General features: G+C 39.4%; 1 protein-coding gene across 1 annotated transcript in view; it reads right to left on the bottom strand.

Annotated features, from left to right (window-relative positions):
- The window catches only part of GDAP1L1 (ganglioside induced differentiation associated protein 1 like 1), a 619,148-nt gene that overhangs the window by 330,706 nt on the left and 275,954 nt on the right, over window positions 1–12,488 (bottom strand). The window contains exon 3 of the mRNA XM_085619314.1: window positions 7,956–8,148. Within this exon, the coding sequence (XP_085475440.1) occupies window positions 7,956–8,148 (193 nt within the window). The remainder of the gene's footprint in view (window positions 1–7,955; window positions 8,149–12,488) is intronic.

The raw sequence follows: 12,488 nt of genomic DNA, 5'->3' as shown, positions 1-12,488 counted from the left end.
ATACCTTTCCCAAGATGTTTCAAATGCCACTGCCTCCCGTCGGAAGGAATTTTTGTCCCTGCGAGCTCCGCTGAGGTCCCTTGGTGCTAGATTTGGTTTATTTCACCCATGCACTTTCAAAGTTACGTTACAGAATCAGACTTGGACCTTTCAGGATCCTGCTGAACTCAAAAAATTCATTCATACCCGTTCTAATTCTGCCATGGAGACCTCCTCCTCTTCTTGTGGCTGATTGTTTAACTGTTTTGCATCTTTTGATTACTTGATATGTCTAACTTTTGCTTCCCTTACAGGTCATCCATTTCTGTTCCTGCCTCTGTCTTCGTTTATTAATTCTTCGTATTAGGTTATAATGTGTTTTTCTTACTCACATGTTTTTAACCTTAGACTTCCTCATATCTTTTCTAAGTTTTGTGTCCAGTTTTGTCCCTCAACACTTGCATTCTCATCCTTGGTTCGTCATAGTATGTCTTCATGTTCTCAAATGTTACTCTTTCTTTATTCATTTATCTAGATGGACCGTCTCCCCCTCATCCTGGCTCTTCGGTTATGTTCCTTTTGCTCCGGTGCGATCCGGCCTGGTCTCCCGTTCGGGGGATCTGTCTCGTTGAGTGTCGCCACTTCCCCGTTGTCCTATTTCGTACTCCCCTCAGGTATGTTCTCCTCAGTCGTCCCTTTGGGATACGTGCTGTCTCTCCTTGTACTTATTTTCCTTTCCCTTCTCCTTTATCCTTTTCTCTTCCCTGTACTGGTTGATCAATTCCGATGTCCCTTTGTTTCCGTTTACCTCTTTTCCTCTCTTCTTAACCTATTTCATCGGTATTTCTTAAAGTTTTCTCTTTTTCGACTTGTCTTTTGCGTATGCCTCTTCTTCTTTATTTCTTCTGTCCTACTTGATTCTACGTTATTTGTTAATTCAAAGTTATTACATGGAATGTAAAAGGTTTTATTAACCCTATCAAGCGGCAGAGAGTTCTGTCCCATTTGGCCTCCTACAACCCAGATATTGCTCTCTTGCAAGAAACCCACCTTAATGATGTTGAATCCCTGAAGTTAAAAAGAAGTTGGGTAGGTACAGTCTTATTTTCACCCTCTGACAACAAAAAGAATGGAGTTGCTATCCTCTGTCACAAGAGGCTTAAATGTACGGTTCTGTCCCAGGAGACGGACTCTGAAGGTCGTTGGGTGCTGGCTAAATTATTGATAAACTCGATTCCTTTGACTGTGTTTAATGTTTATGGGCCTGTACAAGCAGACTGTTCTTTTTGGCCTTTGATTACAGAGAAATGTATTCAATATAAAGATGTTTCATTTGTTTTTGGAGGTGATTGCAACCAGATTGTTGACCCGTTCCTTGACCGCAAATCCACAGTCCGTTTTACACCACACAAACCCCACAAACAATTTCTTAATACTATCTCACAATCACATCTTATTGACTCTTGGCGCCTTTCACACCCTGACACGTTGGACTATTCCTTTTTCTCTCCTCCTCACTCATCCTTCTCTCGTCTTGACTATATTTTCCTCTCTAATTCTTTATCTCAGAACGTTCTGTCTTCTTCTATTGAACCTATTGTCATCTCGGACCACGCTCCCATCGTTACAGTTTTTGATCTTCTCCCACCACAGCCTAAACCTTCCCGTTGGCGCTTTAACAGTGCACTCCTCACTGATCCCAATTTTTCTTCTTCTTTTCGCTCTTTCGTTGAGGAATTTTTCTCTCTCAATTCAGACCCTAGTACTTCTCTTCACACTCTGTGGGACTCTTTTAAAGCCTCCGCGAGGGGTTTCATTATTGACTTCGTCTCTCGGAAGAAGAAACAGTTTATTCAAAAGCGGAAATCCTCCCTGGCTCATATTAAAACTCTAGAACACCAGTTTTACACCTCTTCTGATAAAATTATGTCACCGGATCTCCTGCGAGCTAAACTAGAGTTCAACAAATTAACTACAGATAATGCTTCTTCGATTCTCCTTCGCAGTAGTGCACGGTATTACGGAGGTCGCAATAAATCTGGTAAGCTCTTGGCCAACTATCTCAAATCCCGTAAGGAACGCACTCTTATAGACTCAATATATTCCCCTGCTGGCACTCTTCTCCACAAAGACAAAGAAATCCTTGAGCAATTTCAATTGTTCTATCAGAATCTCTACACCCCAGAGTGTCCTCCCACTCCTTCCCTTATTCAGAGTTATTTTGAGAAGCTCCCTGTACCATCTAACTCTCACCTGAATTTTCCGGATCTTGATCTCGATCTCTCTCTTCAGGAACTCTCCACAGCCTTGTCGGCCCTTACTAAAGGGAAGACCCCTGGCCCTGATGGCTTTCCTGTGGAATTTTATTTGCATTTCTCAGACATCCTACTACCTAAACTTTTAGCCCTCTTTCAATCATTTTCCTCTTCTGGCAAGGCTGAAGGCACCTTTCAAGATGCCTCCATCTGTTTGATCCCCAAAGAAGGCCGCGACCACTAGTTTTGTAAAAATTACCGACCGATTTCGTTAGTTAATGTAGACTACAAAATCTTTGCCAAATTACTTGCAATGCGCTTAGACCCCCTTATGCCTCATCTCATTGGCAAAGAGCAATGCGGATTCGTTAAGGGCAGGCTTACTTCGGACAACTCTCGCCTTCTTCTTAACGTTCTAAATAAAGCCCCCTCACTTTCAACCCCTCTTGCTGCTATCTCTGTCGACGCAGAAAAGGCCTTTGACAGGGTTGACTGGTCTTTTTTGTTCGCTTCATTGCGTTGGCATGGTTTTGGTCCCAAATTTATATCTCTTGTCTCTCTCCTATATTCTGCCCCCAAGGCCTCGGTGCTTGTGAATGGACAACTCTCTCCCTCTTTTACTCTTCAGAGAGGTGTTCGCCAAGGTTGCCCTCTTTCCCCGCTTCTTTTTGTTTTATCTCTCGAGCCCTTTTTATCCTCCATTCGCAATAACACTTCCATTTCTGGTTTCCCGTATGGCTCTCATCAATTGAAACTTTCTGCCTATGCGGATGACATCTTGCTATTTATTTCTGACCCTGAATCTTCCGTCCCCCCCTTATTATCCGAGTTTCACTCCTTTTCTTTGGTTTCCGGTTATAAGATCAACTCGGACAAAACCGAAATACTCCCTCTCACCTCATCTTGTCTTCCCCATCTTTTCTCTGATACTGGTTTTGCATGGAGTAGCTCCAAGATTAAATACCTTGGTATTCTGTTTTCTAACTCTATCTCATCCTCGGTTAAATTGAATCTCTCGGCAGTTATTTCCAGGATTGATCAGTCACTCTCAGCCTGGAATCCCTTATTTTTATCCTGGTGGGGTCGCTTGGACTCAATCAAAATGATGATCGCCCCTATTTTAATTTACACCCTCTCTATGCTACCGGTTCACATCCCCGCATCTTACTTTAAAAAAATTGATTCTCTTCTTTCTCGCTTTCTCTGGAAAGGTAAGAAATCCAGAATTTCCATTGCCTCCCTTCGTAAGCCTAAATCCAATGGTGGGGTTAACTTCCCTGATTTCCGTCTTTATCATAGATCCTTCTCTTTACGTCAGGCCTCGAGATGGATCTCATCTACTCTCTCTCCTTTCACCCCCCTCTGGCTCCTCATTGAGCAGTCTTTACTACTGCCCTTCTCTTTTGCCGAGGTGATGCGATTCTCTTCCAGGAATCCTTTTTCTCTTTGCCCCCTATTCAAACATACCTCTTCTCTTTTAAACCCTCTGGTTCTTCCCTCCGAGGTCACACGTACATCCTTCTTAAACTCCACTATTTGGTATAATTCTCTTATCCTTTTAAGAAATAGACCTATTTTCTGGAAAGCATGGAGGGTAAAGGGCATAATATGGGTCAACCAACTTTTTGACGGTGTATCCCCTTGCTCTTTTCCCCAATTTCAACTTTTATTTCGATGCCCTCGCTCCTTTTTGCGGAAATTCACAACCCTCATGGCAATTATTCTTGATTGTTTCTACTCTCTTCCCTCCTCATCATCATCCTCGTCGTCTCCTTCTCCTCTTCTTAATATTCTTGCCACGCTCCCTAAAGCATCTCTCATCTATAAATCTCTTGTATCTTCTAGTCCCAATCGTGTCAAATCTAAAGTGGAGCTCGCTTGGGAAACTGATTTTTCTTGTAATTGGTCAACTACTCTTTGGGATAAGCTGTGGTCCAGATCTCTAAAAATCTCCCGCTCTGCTTCTCTTACTCAATCCTTATTTTATTTGTATCACAGGTTTTACCTTTCTCCTCTTTCTTTATCCCGTTTTTCTCCCTCCTCCGACTCTAAATGTTGGACTTGTTCCTCTTCTGATGCTGACCTTTTCCACATGCTTTTTCTTTGCCCTGTTGTCTCTACCTTTTGGGGGAAAGTGTGGTCATGCCTCTCCCGTATCTTCCCTCTCCCTTCCTCTTTTACACACTCATTTCTCTTCTTGGGTAGCCTCTCTGATTCCTTGAATCTCCCTGATCATTTACACGGTCTCTTTGACCTCACGCTTGCGCTTGCCTTCCAACATATTTCCACCAACTGGAAATCTTTAGCTTCCATCTCCTTGCAAGGTTGGTGGAATTCATTATGCCACTTTCATAGATTGGACGTTTCCTTTGCCTCCTCTTGTAAACCCGCTCGTAATGTTGATTTTTTCTGGTTGCCTCTCACCACATATTTGGACTGCTTGGCCCTAAAGAAACCTATATGTCTCAATGCAGAAAATTTTAAGCCTCCTTGAACGTCTCGAACTCTCTCCTTTCCTATTCACTATATGTTTTGTTTAATATCCTTACTTGTTTTATGATGGTAATTGTGCATCGCTGACTTTTTACGACTCTTACAATTTGGATATGTGTCGTATTTTTTAGATATTGTATGGCTATTTTATTATCTTTATATCCTCCTCTCCCTCTCCCCCTCCCCCCCTCCCTTCCTCCCCTCCCATTATCCCCCTCAATGTTTAAAATCCTCCTAAAATGCTTTGTGGTTTCTAATACTGATATTAGCAGTGTTAAGTTTCTCAATGGTTTTTGTATTGCAATCTGTGCTGATGTCTCTTTCTTGTCATCAATTTTTTAATAAAGCTTTCAAACACAAAAAAAAAGAAAAGTTGCTCTGAACTACAGGAAAAACCTCTAAAAAGAATTACATCAAACTAGACCTTAAAGACTTCAACTCGCCATTAAAGTAAAACTTTATTGAGAGGAAGCATGTGATTTATTTTGATTGGTGTAAATGTGCTGAATCGTTTTTGAGATATAAGCATTTGAAACTTTTGTTGGGCAGGCATTGAAGAGTTCAAACATACATATAACTTGACTGTTGGAAATGGTGTTTTTTTGTTTTGCCTAAATCTTTAGCGCTGTTTGACAAGTTTGCACAAGCTTTGGGTATTGCTTATCATGCTTAGATTGCTCTTTTATTTTGAAATTTGTGGAGCTCTTTCAAAAAAGCACAGCTAAGAAAGGGGAGTAAAAAAAACTAATTTGCTAGTAACTGTGCCATCATTTGATGATTCCACACGGAATTAGGCAGACATTTAGCATGCTTAGTCAACATTCTTTCTACTTCGATCTATTTCAGTTCATCAGTCATCAGTCCTGATGATGACCTGCTAATTAAAGCAAGGGTTGCAATGCCTCAACAATAGCCATATGTGAACCTGGAATTTAATCACTTTAGCATAAAATTGATATGCATCATCCCTTGAGATGGCAAACTAATGTATTCTCAGCGGTCACATGCCTCTTTGTTGTACATTTTTCTACACAATATTTTACAAATAATTGTACTTTTAGCGCTAAGCAGTTTTGCACACCTACACCTGAAACTACTTGTTCTGCAACGTAAATATCCTTTTTTTACATCACTCACAGCTATAATGTTTCTGTATTGATTTGTTTGCTTGAGTATAATATATAGTATTGATATTACAACCAATCATTCTGGTTTGAATGCGTGTTTGTAGCTCTAGCTCAAAGATAACCACAGTTTTTGGATTATTTGGGCTGCTCATGTTTTCTATTACAAGGAGGTAAAACATGCTGTTCCGAATGGCATTGCAGAAGTAACTGCTATAAACATAGCAAAAAAAAGGTATTAAAATGCAAACCTTGACAGTAATTTTATAAAAGTGCATATAAGCACCTTCATTATATGGGCCATTTAATAACTATTGATCAAAAACGGGTAAAGTGCATTATCTCATGCGTCTGTAGACGTAATTGGTGTAAGGTCCACAGAACTCATGGAGTCTCTGGGATAAAATATGCACTGTATATTATAATATATCAGGATTAGTTTACAGATCCAGAAACTCAACCCACTCATTTACTGAGGGTTTAGAGTGAACTCACTTTAATAAATATCAAAAGGGCCATGTAATGCATCTGTCACTCAGAAAGACCTACGGGAATCAATCTCCAGACTCCTAACTATAAAGTACGTAAGGATGATGGGCTTCTATTAAAGCTTTATAAAAAGAAAATCAACACAGAAAATGATAAATTATCAAGATTTGTTTTCTAAAAAATAGAATACTGAATGCCTGGGGACACTCTAACACCACTACTTTCTAAAAACAAATATTCTAATCTCTGATACTCTTATTGATCAATTTCCTTGAAGAAGCGTTGATGGAAATATTTTTGAGAAAAAAACAGCCAATAATGTAACCTTATTTTTACTGCCTGTAGTGTCTTCATACCAAGATTTGCGTTCTATACCAAATCATTTCATCTTGAAAAAAATGCATTAGGAAGGTCACACCAATTTCTCTCTGCTAACACTTCATTACAAAATCTAACATACACTGATGGCCTCAATATTTTTTTAATTGCCCTGGTCAAATCTAGTCCCACTATTAAGAAAGCAGCAGAAGAATTGCACAAACTCTATGAGTACCGGTTAAACAGCACTGCAACCCAATTTCTAGCATGTTGCCTGAATTTGTACCTGAATACTAGCAAGCAGCACGCAGTGGAATATATGAGGCAGAATATGCACTCTGAACCTATTGAAAATGAGCAATCTGCATTGACCCACACATTTTACAAAAAACATGAACCAGCTGATAATCTGCCACTTTCTTTGATTATACATAAAATAATATTAAAAACTCATTTCTTCCTATTTTTCTTTATTTTTAAGAGCCACCATGTGCTATAATACACTGCATATATTTTAAACACTCAAAACTATTATGACATTGTTTTCTCCTCGAGCAAAGAGAGAACTCAGTGAGCAAACAAATGGCTCAGAACGGCGCTTCAAGAATCAGTGGTTTGGACAACATTGATTTCATAAGTATTTCAAGTCTGTTACTTATCTGCATGGGGAAATAAATGCCCAATCCATGAGCACGGGTTGTAGTGGCCTCATTCCTCACTCTTTCTCACTCTTTTTTTTAAAGATACTTTAATTAGGAAATAAATTATTTTTAATTGTAATCGCTCCACATTCATTTAGCAAGTACAAGTCAAGATGAAATTAATCGTCATGCATTTCACATGTCCATAATGAATGTAAGCAACATATGGAATTCCTTTCTTCTCTCTGATGTTTTTCTTCAAATAATACTAATATGCCACTGAAACCTATTTGATCTTGAGGTTGGGCGACAACCCCATAGTGACCCAAGATCTTGGAAACATACGTCATAGTGAATTGGATACTTTTAAATAGCACTACAGCAAGATTAAATGGTATTGAAGTACACCTGAAACCAGTATGTATCTATATGTATGTATTTGGTATTCCTATAGAGCAGAGGTAACCAAAACTGGCATAAAGTCAGCAAGTGATAGGAGAGGTGGCTGGGTCGTGTACGAGTCATTTGCACTGATGATGGAGCTGGTGCTTTCTAGCCTTGGCTAAACAGAGGAACCCTTTGAAGTTAACATAGTATTTTTCTTTTCCATGCACGTATTGGAACATTTGCCATCAGACTGCTTGAAAAACCATTACCTCCTACAAAGTTCTTCTCCACATAGTCAATGATCTGGTTGTAGTCACTGATGATGTTATCTTCATGGATGAGCACGGGCACCTCTTCGCCGAGGTTAAGCCGCATAAACCAAGGCTCCTTGTGCTCTGATAGTGGCATGCTGACATCACGCTCATTGCAGGGGAGCCCCTTCTCTGAAATAACCAGACGGATCTGGAAAAAAATGGAGAAAGATCAGTGTTTGTGGGCAGAATAAGAAAATACTTAAAGAGCATACAGTGGCACTGGTTTTTAAATGTACAGAAGTAGTTAACCAAGGGAGAGGAGAGAGGAGGGTAAGGGGAGGGAAGGAAGGCGAGGATAGGAGACGGGAGGGGAGAGGAGAGGAAAGAAAAGGAAAGGAGGAGGATGAGGAATAGAGAGAGAAAGAGAGAGAGACCACACGTTTCAATTGTGTCGATTTTAATTGAGGTTGCAAGTAAACTGCACTTTCCCTTCACTTGCTAAAGGGAATGCTCATTTAACAATTCTTCACTATAAATCATCCTATTAAAAACGTTATGCCAAAATTAAGGTACCTGTACTATCCAATTTACTCACTATGACACATTTCTTCAAATACTCAAGAATTTAATAAACTGATCTCACGATAAAACACATATTACGCCTTAAAGATATGTAAATGATTAGAAATACATTTACATCGTAATTATTCTTTGTTGGCAGGCCCCAAACAGTACAGCTGAGTCAAAATGCATTATGGTACTTGCAGGGACATGTCCAACAATCAATGATAATTTGACAGTGGAATGCGCTCCATTGCTGACAAATGGAACAAGAGCATTTCAGAAAAGTAAGTCATTTAAATATTAACTGGGTTCGATAAGATGACGGGTACAGATAGTCTGCTGTTAACATCTATAAAAAATCTGAATGCAAGCCAACATGAAGAAGTGATAAACCACAATTAATTCTTATCAGTGTATTACAGTACAACAATGTGTAAAAGAATGAAATTAAATTAAACCTACATTTTTGTTGTAAATTGTTAGAATTAAAGGAAATGACAGGCGGATAGTATGGATCGACAAATGGCAAATACTTTTACCCCAAATGCATATTTGACAAATTTTGCTCTAAATGTGCATTTGCCTTTAAATGAGGCGGACAAACTATTTCACAAAAGAGAAATCTAACGATTCTTGAGAAAAGCAAAGATCACTCATGAACAGATCCGTAAGAAATCAATTTATTAGAAAAGCAATACATTAATAACAAAACCAAATCTACTTGTGAAAGCAAGAATCAGTTATGGATACAAAAAGAGTAATTTGCAAATTTAAACATGGAACAAACAGCACTCCACTTGGCAATAATCATTGACTTGTTTTTGAATCCCATTCGTCTGTACTAGGGGTGTGACCATGTCTTGGGTCTTCAGCCCTTCAAAAGTAACGCATCTCTGCCACATTTTGAAGAACATTATCTCTGATGAAAACTTGATGAAGACTGGAAGTTCAAAACAATGGTTGGATGAAAATGGCTGACCGTCTCACCATTTTTGCCCTCAATTCCTTTCGCAATACGTGCATTTAGCTTATATATTTCATGGTTGTACATTGCCTTTAATATCTAATTATATAATCTAATGTGATTTATTGGCACATAATAGAGTGTGGTACATGCACTGGGCTGAGCTGCACTTGACTCTCATAGAAAACTGACTTCATGCCTCAAAGACTGGACTGACCAATTGCACATCTTCCTGGTCGAACGTGCTGACGCTCGGTGACAGCGTGCTGCAGCTGCGCATGGAAAAATGTAGTTCTCCTGAAGTTGGCGGGTACATTTTAATGTAGTATGGCGACTTTTGCAGCACGTGATTTGAGATGCCAGCATCATGCACCCAGTTCTGTAGGGTGGTCAGTTGTGCACCAAAAAAAGCACATCAAACAAATGTAATAATTCATTATGTGCGAAGTGAGCTGACTAATGAATCACTATTTAGTTATCTAGCAAGGTCAATCACGTTTTCTTTGGAGGTGTGACAGCAGACACAGCAATGCACACTGATCAAGCAACAACAATCAAGAACAAGGTGCATTATTCAAATCACTTACAACTATCAGGTGTTTCTGCAAGTGAGTTTTGAATCCATAAGGAATCTGTGTTGTGCCTCACAGTGGCTCCATATCACTAGCAGCAGTGATTGCCTTTTCCTAATTTAAATATTAACTTTAGCACTTACTGCAGAAAATGGGAACAAGTCATGTCCTTTGTAATTGATCACTTTGGATCTAGTGATATTTAAACCGGATGGCGAGAGGGCTGCTGACATAGACTTACCTTTTATCTTGGCCTCATTGCCTGACCTTGATATCTAGCTACACAATAAAATGTAGGAGCAGATTCACAGTTCCTGAATTCCTCCACCTTGACACCGCCCACAATAACTGGCGAAGTTAAAGGACTGTTAATATTAAAACTGTAAAGCACTTTGATTTGCACTGATGTGTAATGCACAAACATGTACAAACATATGAAGCACAGATCTGCGTAGGTGTTTACAAAGTACTCCCGCGGGGTCCAAATCGATACCAAGTAGTATGTGCTATAATAAAATTATTTGCTTGATTCTTATACTTTCACAGATGCATTTAAGATAGATAAGTCAGAAGGGATTTCTAGTAGAGGTTTTCATCTCTTAGCTACCTGGGTTCTGTCAGCCTTCCAGCAAAGATTCTCTTAAGAGGATAGGAGTGAATTTTCAAGACGCCATCACCACATTAGAGGTAAGTCAGCATTTCCAGGGCTCTCTTAGCATCATACCATGGATACCAAATGAAGAATTCATATAGCAGGCACTCACAAATAAAAGCAGTTTGATATACAAAGGATTTATTATAGCTGGTAGCAAAGTAGTACTCCATTAGAGCCATCACATGCAGGAACCATTTTCTAATAATCAATATATTATAAATGGAGTGCATGTAGACAAATATCTGAAATTTCTGCCCAAGAATCTTAGCAAAGCACGTGACTATCACATATTTAAAGAGACAAGTCAACATAATAAAATAGTGGCAATTATGAAAATATATGAAAGTGCTGAAGAATGTTTTTGACTCTGAAAATTTGAATCAGGAAAAGTATTTAATCCAAAAGAACAGGCAAAATTATAATCTCAAAAAAAGTCACACCGACCATGTTGGCAGACCTCCAAAAAAAGAAGTTAACATGCACTGATACTATGAACAGCATTAGGCGGGGTGTTTGAGGTTTGACAACCCCCCCAATAGATACATTTTTGGCGTGGTAGTTGGGTCTGGGGGCCATGAGTCGGATATGCTATGTTTGTGTCTGATTTTCTTGCCATCCTGATTTCCCTAAGATCTAAGATATTTTAACTTGTGATTTGTTTTGGTTAATGAACTTAAATATATCTAGGCCCAGATTTACAAAGAATTTGCATTTTGGTTGCATCACTTTTTTGATGCAGCCCCAACACAAATTTCTTTATTGGTATTACCTAAGCGAAAATTCCAATTTGCATGGCTTTTTAAGAAAAAGCAATGCATTGCAGCGCATGGTGCTTCCTTGTGTTACTTTGCATCAGGTCCATGGGTGGTTAGGGGTGAATCCAGTGCATCCACTTATGGATTCTGACTTGGAACCATATTTACATAGGACCAGACTTACAAAGATTTCGGGTCTGGGTTGTGTCACTTTTTTTACATTTACAAAGCCACGCAAATGTCGATTTACATGGCTTTGTAAGAAAAAGTAACACAATGCAGAGCATTGCGTTGCCGTGCATTATTTTACGTCAGGTAGGTGTTCCATGGGTGGTGCATGGGACTTCCTATGTATCCACCCATACATTCTGATGCAAACCCATAGCTACATAAAGTTGTTGACACAGGTTTGAGCCAGAGTGGTGTGTCATCCTGAGGCAGGCATAACAAGAAGAAATACCTTTATTTCTTCTCCTATTTCCTCCTTGCCATGTGCTGTATTTTGCAGCATACATACAAATAGAATAAGCTTCCATGGATAGTTTTTGTGCAGTAAGTTGCCGATTCCTGCACAAAACCTATCCTGACCATAATGCAAACACCCTTGCACTATGACACAAGGGTGTTTGCGTTTGCACTAGCAGCCCAAAGAGTGCAAGCGCATGGGGAAAGCAGAATTGCACAATTTCTCTCAAGTCTGCTCTACTCAGGTGACGAAACGCAGTGCAGCAACTGTACTTCTCTGTAAATAATGCATTAATGGCTGGTTTTCCAAAAAAGTAACAAATCAACACCCATAGAAGTACTCCTTGAATAAATGCAAATGTAATACTTGTTAGAATTCACAAATATTGGCAGTAGAAGGCATGAAAATGAACACCAGTCTCAGGTTTCCGGGTATATTACTAGCAATTAAACACCCACAAGGTGATGGGATGAATTCTTGCAAATAGTCTAACCACTGGCAATCCCTTGGGGTGGAAATCCAAACTATTAAAAAAAAAACTAATGACCCCACACCAATTTTCTCTCATGGTG

Source organism: Triturus cristatus, chromosome 7 (assembly GCF_964204655.1).
Source record: "Triturus cristatus chromosome 7, aTriCri1.1, whole genome shotgun sequence".
In the NCBI taxonomy this organism is placed as follows: domain Eukaryota; kingdom Metazoa; phylum Chordata; class Amphibia; order Caudata; family Salamandridae; genus Triturus; species Triturus cristatus.
Note: the sequence above shows the minus strand (reverse complement) of the source record. Positions and strands in the feature narration are given on the sequence as shown.